Source organism: Anopheles maculipalpis, chromosome 3RL (genome assembly GCF_943734695.1).
Source record: "Anopheles maculipalpis chromosome 3RL, idAnoMacuDA_375_x, whole genome shotgun sequence".
Lineage (NCBI taxonomy): Eukaryota > Metazoa > Arthropoda > Insecta > Diptera > Culicidae > Anopheles > Anopheles maculipalpis.
Window position 1 is genome coordinate 35,914,866 of NC_064872.1, and position 15,007 is coordinate 35,929,872.

The 15,007-nt window shown below is 42.2% G+C and overlaps 2 protein-coding genes across 2 annotated transcripts in view; both read right to left on the minus strand.

Moving 5' to 3' along the window:
* LOC126565600 (endocuticle structural glycoprotein ABD-4-like) overlaps positions 1-15,007 on the minus strand; it is a 113,351-nt gene that overhangs the window by 56,564 nt on the left and 41,780 nt on the right. The gene's annotated exons all lie outside the window — the stretch shown is intronic.
* Positions 11,660-13,858, minus strand: LOC126565280 (endocuticle structural glycoprotein SgAbd-1-like). Its single transcript, XM_050222443.1, has 4 exons — positions 13,830-13,858; positions 13,458-13,757; positions 11,933-12,173; positions 11,660-11,854 (listed from the first exon to the last, which is right to left on the minus strand). The coding sequence occupies exons 1-4, from the start codon at positions 13,848-13,850 to the stop codon at positions 11,664-11,666; spliced, it is 753 nt and encodes a 250-aa protein (XP_050078400.1). The 5' UTR covers positions 13,851-13,858; the 3' UTR covers positions 11,660-11,663.

The window sequence follows — 15,007 nt, forward strand, 5'->3', positions numbered from 1 at the left end:
CGCAGATCGTTATCAATGGAGATTATCGTCGATCTCTTGCCACCTTCGCCACCTTAGACGTTCTCCAACGAAGATTGCAATCATGTCGCACCCTCGTAGATGCTTGTTATTCTCTTCTTCTCCCTCTTGCCAGAGACCCCCTTTTTACCGAAACATCCGAATCAGCTTGATTCGTCGCACGTGATTTGAAGAAGATTCGTGTACCGTCGTGCTTTGTTTCGCATCCGATTGATCGAGCTCGCGCGCGCAATGTGTCGATGATGACCTACATTTTTGGCACCGGAGTCGTCAGCGAAGCATTCCAAAACGCCAGCCCCAGCTATGCGGGATGTGGATGCGAAAATTAAGAACCAAGTTCGGGCGAGAGAGAGCGTGCGCGCTAGCGAATCGTACGAAACATCTGCACATGCCGACAGCACATTTGACATTTGCACCCATCGCACGGTGCCGATGCGAAAGGTTGCGGATTGATGCAATAATTACTCCCCGTTACTGCTAGGGACTGTGCTGGGTTTGCCGCTGGGCTGGGGATGGTGGATTTGATAGGATAATGATTTAATTGATTTCCAATCAGGATCAGTGAGCGTGGTGGGCAAGTCAAGGAAAGCGACCGTTTGCCAACGGCATGATGGTACTGTCTGACATTCGATGCTCCATTTCCGTCAGGTCTGTTTAATGTTTCGCCAGCCATGTTGGGCATGATGCTTGTGCGCGAGTAGGAAATGAAGCCACACATGGATCGACGGATATCCTTGTGCAGTGCCGTGTGGTCCAAGTTGATGCTGATTGAAGTACCCCTAGGGGATATATTAGCGTTTACATTGATGATCCTTAGTAATCGATCAAAAGGATAGGATGGAAATTTCTTGAATATTTTTAAAAAATCCAAAGCAGTATTACTTTGCAATTGATCTTTTTTAAAGATTGAAATGTATTGTTCACAATTGTCTGATCGAAAAATGTATTGGCCAATAGAACTTTGATCAAGATTTTGAAAAAAAAAAACGATCTTATCATTAAATCAAGTAGAAATCAATTCTAAACCTTCCAAAACCTCTCGCAAATCACTCAAAATAAACCGAATGACGCAAAAAATAAAAATACTGATCAATGCTTTTAAGGAATTCTAAAATCATATATAAAGCTGGTTTTATACTATTTCCCGTCACTTAGTACTCACACAGTACTCACATACGCCCCTGATATAAACAGTTTTTCCACTTTAAGCAGACGAAACACTTTAAGTAGATCGAGAGGAAGATCCTCATAATGGCCCCGTGTGTGTAAGGACGATGGTGGAGCCCCTACATTGACGAGCTGTACAATGATCCAACCAACGTGCACCGAATTAAACTCGTCAGGCCCAGTCAGGCGGTAGGTCTTTTTATTTCGTGCACATGGATGGAGGAGGCGTCGTTGGCCTAACCAGAGATGAGAGATGGCATTGAAGTGTCCATCAGGAAGCCTGGTGTATGAAACAGAGTCCAGAGAATTTACCACTGGTGACAGAATCACTTTTTCTTCTTGGCTTGACGACCATCTAAGATCACGCCATCTAATGGCTTACTACGACGTACTCGATTATTTTCTTGATACCACGGATTTGGATAGTCAAGTCCTCACTACGGGGGAACGGTCTGGATGAAATTTGAACTCCGATTCTGCCGTTTGGGGACCGGCAACGCTGTCACCTCACCATAGGGCCGCTCATGTGACAGAATCACATAGGTGACATTTAAGTCGGCCAAAATTGTATCTATCTTCGGTCGAAAGCCTCGACAACGATGTAATTATTGAGATCTAGGAGATACACAGCCTGATAAAACTTCTTCATTAAAGACTCTTGTCGAGCCAAATCGAAGTTGAGACCGTATATAATATTTATAGTCCTAGTACTGGACAAGCCCTCACTATTGCCCTGATAATCAGACGCGCTAGGCTGCAGCAGGCTGGTAAAGTCATGAGAGTATCACCGGACGATTCATTGCCTAAAATCTTTTTAGGCCGTCCTCCTCAGAGGTAGGTGTGGTAGACCTAAATTAAGATGAAGTGAAAGAGTTGATGGTTCCATCGGAAATGCTCAGTTATTGGATTGGCTGACGATGGTACCGCACCGTAAGCAATATAAGCAAGGCACTCTATGCCTAGTAAGAGATAGAGCGTAAAATTATTGATGTTTTAGAACAAAAAACAACACCAAGCTTTAAGATCCCGCCAAAACAATTACATTCGTACCAAAACTGCACATGACTTGCTTTAAAACCTTTAAACTTGCTGCTAAATAACCTTTTGAACACCTCATTTACATTACCAAGCGTGAAACTTAAACCTATTATTTCGGTTGCAGGAAGCATGCACGCCACACACACACACATTAATGATGCTTATTTTAAGAATCGATCACTGACTGGGTGAAGGCCATCGGTACAGAAGTTCCGTTTTGGTGTTCTTTGCTACTGGCGGTAAGCTTGAGCTATTTATTCATAGCCTAGCCTGCGGCTCGTCATGCGGATACGTTTTGGGTAAGATTTTCCATGTATCCACGTAATTCTAACCGGTGGCGTGTACCTTGGCCACGCTATGAAAGCTCAGTTTAGAAAGCTTCAGCTTTACGTTTGAAAACACAGAACTGTGGCAATGCAGTTGGGCATCACTTGCGTAGCAAAATAAATCAATTCATCAACTCATCAAACTGATTTACTAATTAAAGGCCCATCAAACAGACTATTAGCGTGCATCTGCGTATGTGTGAGTTCTGCAGAGAACAACACATGGACAGACAGAAATAATTTCCACAATTAAAAGATTCCACTGTCCAGCGGCACGCAAGTGAGCATGTATGTTGTGTTGCTTCGGAGCACACGGATGATGTATGGAATGTGCCATACAATCAATGCCATCCTCAAACATCGGACTCTCTGCATTCGGAGGCTGGAAGTATGACACTGTGGAGAACCATCGAGCGATCATTAGATTTGACGTTACACGATCGCTACCGATGATGAGCATCATGATGATGACCGGTATCGTTTAGCACGGTTAATCACGATCGCGATTGCTCATCCGGTCCCGTTGGTTCGCCGTAAGTGCACGCGGTGCACTATCTCACTCGATCCCATCAAGGATGCACTCTTGAAGCTGGCCCTACGAAGGGGAAAGGATCTAGCGATCAGTTACCCAGTAAAGGCACGAGTGTATGATACTGACACCTCTTACCGGCTTCAAGGCTCGTACGCATGCGCAGGCCGTCTTTGTGTATTTTTAAACATCATTTGCCTTGAGTGTGATCGGATGCTTTGGCTCTTACAGGAAGAGAGCTCCCTTTAACCAATAAATAAAACGTGCAGATTTTAAACCACCAGTTCTGTATTAGAACGGAAATTTCGTACGCCACCGACGATCGATTCGAGCACTCGTTCGACAGATCTACCAGTTGCCTACCAATAGGATGGCAAGTGACTGTCTTTACCCTTGGAGATGCGTTCCGTTGGCAAACAAATCGACCCGGTCGGTTCTCGGGTCTGCCATTCTGTGGTCTAGCATTTTGCACAGCATCATCACCTCTTTCCATCCCTGCCTGCCCTGTTTGGCTACCTCATCAAAAGAGCATCCCCCGCAATTGTACCCCATTCCGTGCGTAGTCCTTCACCCGCTAAAGGGATGTTTTGTTTCGTGCGATTCTGTTCGACAAGCATTAATAAGATCACCTTGGCGATCTCGGTGTCAGCGAGCATGTGTGCAAGTTATTATTACAGCAAAACCCGTCAATGGTCGGTGAGCGAATTGGGAGAAGGGTGGTGAAAGGGGGTTGGTAAAAAGGGAACTCCAACTCCAGGTGCACTACTGTCACTTTAGTAAGCGTTGATCGCTGATGCTTCGGTACGCGGACGCGTATGACCTTGGCTCTGAAAACACACAGAAAAGACCAAAGGTTGGTGAGATTATAGGGTTGGCTGGCTGGCTGGTTGGCTGGCTGTGCTTCTTCAACCAGCTGCAGTATGCACTAATATAGCATTGCGCATCGTTTAGCCAAAGTTCAGTGCTAGATCAACGAAAGGGAGCAACAATGGGAAGAAGCAGGGCTGTAACATAGCAACACAAGGTACGCCAAACGACAAATGTGCATCCGTGGCTCATCTGTTTTGGGGCGGAACTGGAGCGCTGAAGATGGCGATAGAACTAATTTTTGCAAATTGAAGCAAATCAGTTTCGTGCTTTAGCGCATCAACAAAACGAATGATTTGACATTTGGGGTGGCTTTTGGAGCATTTTTTTTTTTTTTTGTGTGGAAGAAGGTTCCTTCGGAATTGGTTTGTCAGCGCACGTTGCCGGTGAGTGTGTGTGAGTAAGTGTGATTGGCTGTGCAGCATAAAAAGGTCGACATTTGATTGATCTGTAGCTGTCACGGATGCGTTTGCTGGCATGGTGGAATCCTTTCGCACGATTTGTGACTTGTGGTATGCAGAATTTTAGCATTTTTTTTCGCATTTATCATTCTTGTGGAAACACGATTTCTTTGTGGAATCAGATATGGGAATAAGTGATTAAAAGAAAGGGCTGAAGCGATATTTTGTGAATGTAAAGGAGGGTATACTGCTGTAGAATATATTGCTTTTGTTTAGAATTTTTGCAAGTAAATAATGCAAGTAAAGTAGATTAAGGACGTTTATGCTTCGCATTGAATTGGATAAGTGTAATTTTACCTTTAATGTTTTAGAAGGCATTTCAACGTGTACTCACGATCAAAGTTCTTATCTTCTAGGGAAGCTCTTATAATGTTTTCTCAAAGCACCAGAGCATCTGTTTCTTGCCTCAAATAATCTTTTTTGAACTGTGTACAGGAAAGTATGTGTAACGTTTGACGTATGGAAATGATTATTATATGCAGTTAAGTATATTCTCACAATCTTGCCACTATAAATTATAGTAGAAGGGTGCCTTTTATCGTGAGATAAAAGCATCTAAGAGCATGTGCGAAGATGAGATTAGTATAAAAATCATTGAACCGTCTGAATGTTCTACAAAACGTTTAGGATTTCGCTAATTTAGGCTCTCATTCGTTGTAGAGTTCCTGGCAATGAGAGGGCTAACTCACTGACCAAAACAGACGTCAAAAAAGGGCATTTTAGAGCCGACCAATTTTTCACAGATGCACTCGAGCGTTTCGTTTATTCTATCTCAAAGCAAGTGGCTCACCAGTCCTGGTTCGAAGGGCTCGACTAATGTCTAATGACTAATGACTAATCATTCTGCATTAAATGCTCATCCGAACCGTAAAACTCTGGCCCAAAAAAAAAGTGTGTAGGCTGCTGTGAGATGATTCCCGATGCAGATCACCTTTTCACCTGTGATCCTGGGTACAATTCAAAACCGTCAGACCCTCCTTGGTAGGCATAGTTGAGCATATCGGCAGGCAACAGAGCAGAGTTTTCCAACATGATGGATCATTTACCGACTCGCCGGAGACAACGGTCTTGGCATATGATTTCGTATTATCCTACCCTTTTCCTTTTGCATCATTCCTTTTTGTCATATGTTGCGTTGTTTACATCTTAAATGTTTTTTGCAGTGCCACTCGTTATTAAATGACGAGGCAACAGAATATAGAACTCGCCGATCATTTTTGTATCGGATGCTGACCTGGTCGAGCTGGAACTGACACCGTTGGACTGCTGGGAGAGCACTGCAGTGATGGGGAGCGCCCTACCTCCATCACCATAATTGATCCATCACAGCAAAAGAATCAAACTAAGTGTTAACATCACTACACACAATTCTCAACTCTCCAAAGTACCTGCCATAACACCAGTAAAAACCACCGCCAGAAACCCATTTTACTTGCAACCGAACATTGCCGAGATAAGCCAAGAACATACAATTAGGAAACGATGTACAAAATCAGCATGAAAAGTGCTGAAGATGCGTAGTAACACAATGTTTTATTTTAGTATTATGGGGCGGCCAGGTGGCAGAAAGTCTCCAAATCTTAATCGAATTAAATTGCCACATCATTGCATGGTTCATCCAAGGAGTTAAGTGGTGTTAGAGGCGACAGTTCTCACCAGTCTTTACACAGCAGAACCGTGATTTTTATCCCATTGAAAAATATGACTGAACATGATAGCCAACAAATTATCCTTCATTTTTTTTAAAATGCACCACACTTCAATGTATTGTGACAAAATAAAAATGCGTAATTATTCTTGTTAGACGCGCTACGAAACGTAGTAATTTAAAATAAAATTTTCCTAAGCCAAACTAAGAATATTTGATTCATTATTAAATAACAATGTTGCTCACGCTTTGAGTTGTCGATTAAATTTCAGTGTAAAGCCATAAAGCATTTTAAGAGTCCATTATTTCTTTGATTGAGCCACTAGAACAATACAAGCTATTTCTACTCTCCGCCATATTGTCAACACCGCTTGTGATGACTACGTTATCAACAAATCAAAAATTTACAAAAATGTCACAAGGCATTTCCTCCCTGCCGTTTGCCTTATCCCGGGCATAAGGTTAATTCGAACTTATTTCTTTCATTTTTGTTGGTCTAACTCAAATATGCTATTGTTTTGTCTATCGATTTGCTAATTTTATGAAACCTAACGAAGGCTTCAAAAGTGAGAAAAACCTTTCTCATAACATTGATTTGCATTCTCATGCTCAGTGACTTTATGCTCCCATTCATATTTCATAAAAATAAAGCTCCTTTCCAATAGAAAGATAAAATGTCAATTGAACCTCCCGATTCGCTTCCCAATCCCCCCTGCAGCCACCATTTAATTTTTCGGTGATTGAGCAACTCCCAGCGGATGAAACCAATGCTCTCGTCGCCATTGCTTTTTCTACACTATCTCTTTTTATTTCGCAGCACCAATTGAACCCAAGTGCCATTTGCCTGCAATTCCCTGTGCTATGGTCGTTGGCGCATAAAACTGATTTCACTGCGCTGGAACAAATTAAGCAACCTTCTTGAACGCACCGAACTGCATTCACCGTTGCAGCCATCATCTTCCCAGTAATTACTTAATTGCCGACTAAAATGGTTTGACAATCGAAAGCTAAAAAATTCTTGACCTAGCAAGAAAGGGAGATCTGTTACTGAAGCTGTTGACTCGCTTTGTGCTTGGATATATTTAGCACTGCAGCACATATTGGTACCTCGCCCTGCAATAAAAGTGAGGGTACAGCAGACCGTAGGTGATAGCGTGTAATGTGAGCTGGCATTCGAATCATCTTCACGGGTTGCCTTCATCGACCGGGAGAAGTGATCATCTCGTTACCATGCGCCCATATGTGACAAACATCACCATTTCAACATCTACTTTTTGGACTTGACTGACGTCCCCGTGGCGGGCACGCGAACATAGCCTTGTCCATTGATGTTATCTTAAGGAGTGAAGGGACACTGATAGCTGAACGATTACGATCAGATCGCATCATCAAGCACACTGGCAAGGCAAACAAATTTTTTTTACCAAAAGTTTCACGCCGTACCGATCAACCTCAAAGCTATTCCTCTTTCTTAGACTCGGCCCGTTTTCGAACCGTCACTTGCATTGCAAATTTGTAATCATCAATTTGGAATGAGTTCCACCGATAAAATTTAACTCATCCCTTTTCCACTTACATACCGCACAAAGGCGCAAGGGATGATCGTGTTCTTTTGCTCAATTCTCGTTTGCAACCGGACCGCTTCACAGAACGAACGACACGATCTCTAGCGATCGTAGCAACACTCGTGATGATGATTGTCCCGGCTCGGGTGATTAGACGGATTGGATCGTTCGAATCGATTTTCCACATTACAACAATGTTACCCGCTAATGTGTGATGATGTGAGGTGCGGACGGGTGAGAATCGGGCGAATCAAAGTCGAAATGCGACATTAAGAATCGAATCTCGTGTTTGTCGCACGTTTTGCCAGGCTGATTCATCGATCCAACCACTCGTAGCGTGGTCCTGGGAAGCAGGTGCTTGAACCGTAAAGGGCAAACCGGAACTGCTTATGCTTCACTGCTTATGGTTTGCTTAAACGGTGCCAGTGTGATTGGGTACATAGAGGAGGTGGTGGGTTTGGGTGTCAGCGGTAACATTCTATGCACGTGGCGAGGGAGATGCATTCGGCTCGTTAAAGGTTTGTTTGAAAATCGTGTCGATTGGCATGTTTATTCTACATTCATCAACATTTAATGGTTTTATTCGATAGAAATAAAAATTTAAGATTTTTCATTTGGTATCCGAGTATGCCCGGGATAAGGCAAAGATTAAGGAGGAAATGCCTTATCAGTTTGATTATAAAGTTTATTCAACACAAGCGGTGTTGACAATACGGCACTGGACCGTCATTATTAATTATAAATAAATAAAATAAGATTTTTCATTTGGTTCCATAACGATGAGCTCTCTGACTAGTACTAGTAACCAAAAAACTGAATATAAATCGTTAAGACATCTGCTAGAATTGTATAACACCGATGGATAACACCGACTTTGAAGTTAAGCTATAAAGAAAATGACAACTTAATGTATGAATTGAATATAATGGAGTGATTTATTTGAATTTAAAAACAAATCTAGCTTCCTTATCTTATTTAAATTTGGCTACGACCAGTGAACTAATAAAATTGTAAATGAAAAGCTTTCATTTGCAAAGCTTCAACCATCGTGCATTTCTACGCCTAGAAGTATACAATTGGCATTCACTATAACAGTGGAACAGCCGTTGGACATTTTTCGTTCCTTCGCTAAATGTATAGTTAACTCGGAATGAAAATCATATGGTCTCATCATTCATGAAGTTTTTGCAGAACCTGGTTATTTATTTATTATTAAGTATGATAGCACGTTGTCGTATTGTCAACCGGAGGTTATTTATTAGTTTGAAATTATATTTGTATAAATTAATGAAAAGTTATCCGGCCCATTATAGCCTATGAGTCATATGAGCAATCGTCATATCAATCGTCTTTCACAGAATTATTTAAAAAAAAATGCCTCGCAGAATTACTCTGAGTTTACCTTTACTTATACTAGAATGAACAAAGTCGAGGCAGGAGCTGTATGTAGTGAGAATTTTAGAAGGCCAAATAGAATAGAAGGCCCTTAGCGCGACAAAAAGGATACAATGCCTCACGGAAGCAAGGCAGCAAATTAAAAAAGTATAGGTACGTGTTTTTTCTATAAATTCTTGTCAGTCAATTCTGTATTGTTGTACAGGGGTCCAAATAATACTGATTAACTTATTGGTCTAAAAATGGCACATGGCAATGGTAGATATTTTAGACTATGTGGATCCTTAATATCTTTATCTACGAGTAAAGTAAGATCTGACACACCTCAGCTTAGCCACAGTAACAGTGAGTGCTCTTGCACTCCTCAGTCATGAACTATCTTAATAGGAGAAACTGAATTAACATCTAGTCAAACATTATTGGTGGAGTAATTTCTATGGAACAAAATAACAGAACTTCTTTATTATTTCTATATTAAATATATTCCTTTTTCTTATTAATCATCATTTAGTTTTTTATATACACAGTGAAACATCTCCACGGGGATACGGTTCAGATGGATTTGATTATCGGTTCCGGTGTGAAAAGTGACCTCTCTCAAACGCCAAAATTATTGAAGAAAGATTAGAAAATACTACACCTATGAAAAGGGAATTCTAACCGTGCCTAGACATAAGTGAAGCTGGACATAAGTGATGACATAAAAATTAACTACATTAAAAACTCTTGTTCACTGAAGCAACGGTGGCGATAAAACGGTGATCAAGCTACTTTTCGTTACAAACGGCCTGACAGAATTGCTGTTGATCGGAATCTCCCCAGAAACTTTAAGCTGGTAAGAGTTACATTTAAATTATTTTATTTATTTTAGTGTGACGGCTATATGCCACAGTGTCATCAATTACATTTCAATTACATAAATACATAATTTCAAGCGTTTTTCGGAGAGTCTAGGTAACTTAATATACTCTCCGATACCACATAGTTGAATAGTCAGTCTTCATTACGGGAGAATGGTCCGCATGGGGTTTGAACCCCGGTGCTGGTTAAAAAGTTATTATATCTTGAGTCACCTGTTACTTCAAAATGTTTCACCACCAAACGACCGAGCAGTCTGTTGCGGAACTCCTGGACAATCGGATCGACTCGCCGGCGCAACTATCTGGCCTTAGCCTATACGTCCCACCGAGATCGCTCCGCACAAGATCGATGCTCGACGTAGAGTACTCGATTAGGCGTCTCTGATCCATTTTTATGTACATATGTGCCGTGAAATTAACGTGGTTTGTGACTGCGTTTTTAACCTGTATTCCTGGTGTGTAACCTACTCTTTATGAATTTATTTCGTCCGCCTTTATTCATGTAGTGTGCACTTTTTGTAACGACCCGCTTCAAGGTGTCTTCACGCGGTTCATTGAAATTAAGTCATATTCTTCCATAACTAGATTTTAGAAAAAAGTCAAAAAGCTTTGCAAGAAGCATTGTTCTTTATTTGCAGTCGATACAACAATCTACAATCTATGTACAAACAACATAAAAAAAACACGATGAGTTAGTTCCGGAGGTTATTACAGTATCATCGGAGTCAAACACCGGTGAAGCTGAAGATCGCTGAGCTAGTTGTACTAATTGTGTGTTTCCTGTGGGCATCCTGCGGCCAGTAGCCGTTCTGCTTTCCAGTTGGATGGAAATTGTTCTAGTATGATTTTAATTTCTTAGAGAAAAAACAGAAAAAAGGACAACAAAAAATCGTTATCGTTTAAAACAAACAAATTGAGGTATTAAAAGATTGCTCCAGACTGACAGCCATCAGCCGCACAACCCTTCATTGCTATCCTTCCTAACAAGTGTTAATGTGTGTAAAGCAATTACAACGTGTCAAACATGCTTGTCGTTCACCGGGTCGGGAAGTAACATAAGCCCGGGGCACCCTCTGCTTGCGATCACCATCAATTTATCTGTTTGTATGCTGCAGTGGTAGCCGGAGTCAGGGAGCAAACAAACAAACGTTGTATACATTGTTTCTTAATCAATCGGTGATGATGAGGTTTTGCTTGTACCACTGCAAAATGACGGACAAAAGCTGACAGTGTTTTCCCTCCGTTTCGGAAAACGAGCTCGAAATCAATTTGCATATTAATTGCGCATTTTAGCGATACCGATCCTGGTGCACGATGAGATGTAGACACGCGGCGAATGACAGTGGAAAGAGATTTACAACCTTACGTTTGGTTGGCGTATCGCATCGTGTATGTATCTTGTAGTTTACGACTGAATGGACAGATTGCATCCTCTTGTTAGTGAGGGGGAGATGAAAAAGGTGGGAAAGGTGGAGAAGGCTGTGTTCATCCAAACGGCTGTGTCTGTTTCGTATGTGAGGTTCGCCGAGCGATCGCGGTCTTTCCGATCGGAACAAGCGCGACGCTGTGCGTGGAATCTCCATTGTAATTTTAATAGCACCGCAAAGAATCCATCCGGACCCTCTTCCGGTAGAATGTGGCAAGCGTTTGATTAGGCCAAAACGTTTAACGTTTGTTGTATGTTGTAACAGACATATGTGGGGTACCTGTCATGCTGAGTACGATCGATGCCTGCACCAAAAGGATGGTATGGGGTCAGTCAGTAAGGGGAAAGTTGCGTCGCCTTAGTTTAACCGTATCGGTTGTAGTTGTGTCCGCTGGCTGAAGGTACGTGACCGGTCTGGTGGAAACGGGGCTGGTTGTAGGCGGCGTTGAACTGTGCCGAAACCGGTTGCGTCTGGGCAATCAGGGCGAGCGATTTCTGGATCGCCTCCGGGATTGGTGGCGGTGTGGGGAGATGGGCACCCTCGGCCCGGAAACCTAGCAAAACCGAACGAAAGCGAACGTTAGCGAATCGTTGGGATGGGTACGACCTTCGGAGCGTGGGGATGATCGTACCGTTCTCATCGGCAATGTAGGTCACCGTAATCAGCTGGCCCTCGGGTGACGTGTACGAGTACGAGCCCTGCACGGACTGGGCCTCGAGATCCTTTCGGCCGGCATTCTTCAGGTATCCCTGAGCCTGTTGCTGCTGTCCGTCGCCGGTAGTGTACGCGTACGAGTAGCTGCCATCATACGAAACATCGTTGCTGTACGAGGTGATCGGTACGAAGGGACGGATCGCGTTCGGGAAAGGTTGCTAGACAGAGGTTTGGAATGAAAAGTACAACGGTAAGAGATAGAATTGAATGTCAAGCGTCGAACAGACTAGATTTACTGTTGTTTAGGAAAGAAATTGCTCATTGAACGCATCGGAAAGGGAGCGTTTCGTGATGGTTCAAGAGGTTTTTTAATTCTCGAAATGTCTTCAAAAAGTAGTACTTTATATTAAGTATTGAGTTTGAATCTGGCGGAGCCTGAACGTTAATTCTCCTATTTGATTTAGCTCGTATAAACTTCTCTGGTGTATGGTGCAGCTTGCAATTACATATTATTATTACTCTGACTCTGATTATTACTTAATTTTACTCAATTACTCTGATAACACAGATAATTTTTTCGTTTTTGCTTGATAAGTTTGCAAGAGCCCATTGAAGTAAATCTAGTTTATTTGATAGAAGAATTCATATTTTCCAACCGTGAGTTATCGTATGAATTATCTTCATGTGTTTTATATGTGCTATATAAGTTCTTATTCTCCTTCTTCTTCTTCTTCTTGCCTTAACGTCTTCCTAGATCACGCCGGAGATGGAATGGGTTATTTGACTTGCTGATACCACGTAGTTGGATAGTCAGTCATCACTACGGGGAAACGGTCCGGATGGAATTTGAACCCCGGTTCTGGCGTATGAAAACCGGCACCGTTGTTGCCTGTACCACCGGGCCTTTTAAATTAGTGAAGCTAAATATGGAGGACCGATAGCAGAGGCAATAACGGTTCTGATCTTCAGCTTCAGCTGGATCTGGGATCAAACTGTATTCAGACTGTTCTCCCGTAGTGAGAACTCAATGTCACATTACGTAGTATCATCAAGGCAACTCTACACGCCGTAAGGACACTCTACAGTTATAAGAAAAACATATCTAAAAATGACAACATAAAACTCTATAAGTCAATTCAGCTCAGTATTATCTAATAACCGTTTTACGATCTTTAAAATGAACGAAAGCCTTCCACAATTTCGTAAACAATAATCAAGTGTATCACAAAATGTTTGATTAATTGGATGATTGATTGGATTATTAAGATAAGTTGGAAAAACTAAAGAAACGCATAATTTCTACAACGACCTATATCCTGCATATAAGGACACCAGCAATGGTTTAGGTTATAGGACCAAAGAAGAAAAAAAATTAATATTTCTATTTAATATAAACGTTTTGAAATGTTAGTCACACAATCAATTGAAACTTAAGCATTTGCTTTTCATCTACACAAAACCTTGGTGAAATCAATTTAAAAATATGCATTATTATAACTCACCTGCAACCGTTGACTGAACTGAGTAGGATTATGCGGCGGTAGCAGCGGTGCTCTTAAAGCTTGCGGCTGACGCTGGTGTGCGAAGTGTTGCTGGGACTGATGCTGTTGTTGTTGCTGCTGCTGATGCTGCTGATGCTCCTGTTGGTGCTGCTGCTGGTACTGTTGGTGCTGGTTGTTTAACCGATGACCAACGGACGTGTTGCGTACACCCGTGTTCTTGTTGTAGCTATTGTGCGCATACTGATTCTGGGGTTTGGCGGTAACACCGCACGCCACAATCACAAGCACCAGTGCAAACTGCTAGAATGAAAGCGAATACGTTTCTTGCTGATAAACACTATCCGTTATCTTGTTTCTTTCCTTCACATTTACCGTAAAGCTGAAGCTAGTCATCTTGAGGTACTATTAACTTAGATGGTTTAATATGTCCCTAAACACTACTAAACGCGACAAACTACTGCTTCGACACCGCTTCCCACCATTCACAGAAAAATCAAGCTAATCTGCACGGAGCGAACCGATCGATAATCTGCACTATCCAAACACCGACACCAAACTATCATCGGTGTTGCCGTTGGCAATTTTATTTATACAACAACCTGTGCCACCTTTCGAACGGCCGCTAAGTTACCAGCGGTCGGGGCAAGGCAGACGTACGGTGACCACCCCCGAAAAAAAGTGAGTCAAATAAATAAAGCAAGAAGCGGGAAAAAAATCGGCAACATTACACGAAAATGCGGTCCACTAATCACAATACCTCAGCGCAGATCGGAACGCACAGGTGCGCCGGTTACGAATAGAACGGTCTGCTGAGCTGAGATGCACGATGCAGATGAGCGAGAGCCCAACAACAGTCCCAACGAGAACAATCAGAATGATAGCGTAAGATCGCGAGACGGCGATAGGAACGATCGTGAAAGGAAAAGCGAGATTCCCAAAAACACGCAAAAAAAAAACATCCGAACTTCCCCCCGTCAAGCGGGACATAGAACGCATTGTGAACGGATTGTGCTGGGGTGGGAACAGGGGACGGCCCATCATTCAAGGGTTGGCAAGGGCGGTAAGTTTGAATGTCATTACGATCGGTCCGTCACTTAGCAAGCCTTTTCCATTCATGTTGAGATTAATGAATTTGCACCTCGTAGAAAAGGTGGGATGGGTAAGGCACAGCAAACAACAACAAAATTTAACCACATTGAACAGTACAGTGTGGTGCATAATTTATGAATATTAGATTATAACTGATGTTTTAACGTTTAGTACAATAATTTCCATCGCTTGCAGCACACTTATTTGTGGTTGACTTTTGATTGGTTTTATTTAATTTTACTGTTTCATTACTCTCTTCCACTCTCTCCCTTCAGGAAGTCGCTTTTAACCTCCTTGTTCCGCTCTCAAAAATGTAAAAGCGTTAGTTTTGTGATCTGCTATTAGAATGGCCCTTCTAATAGCAGCAAAAGAATAACCCTAACCTATCCTAACGTCATCTTTTCCGACAGCGCGAATGTTGCCATCGCTCTTGACACAGTTGACAGTTGACAAACAAACCC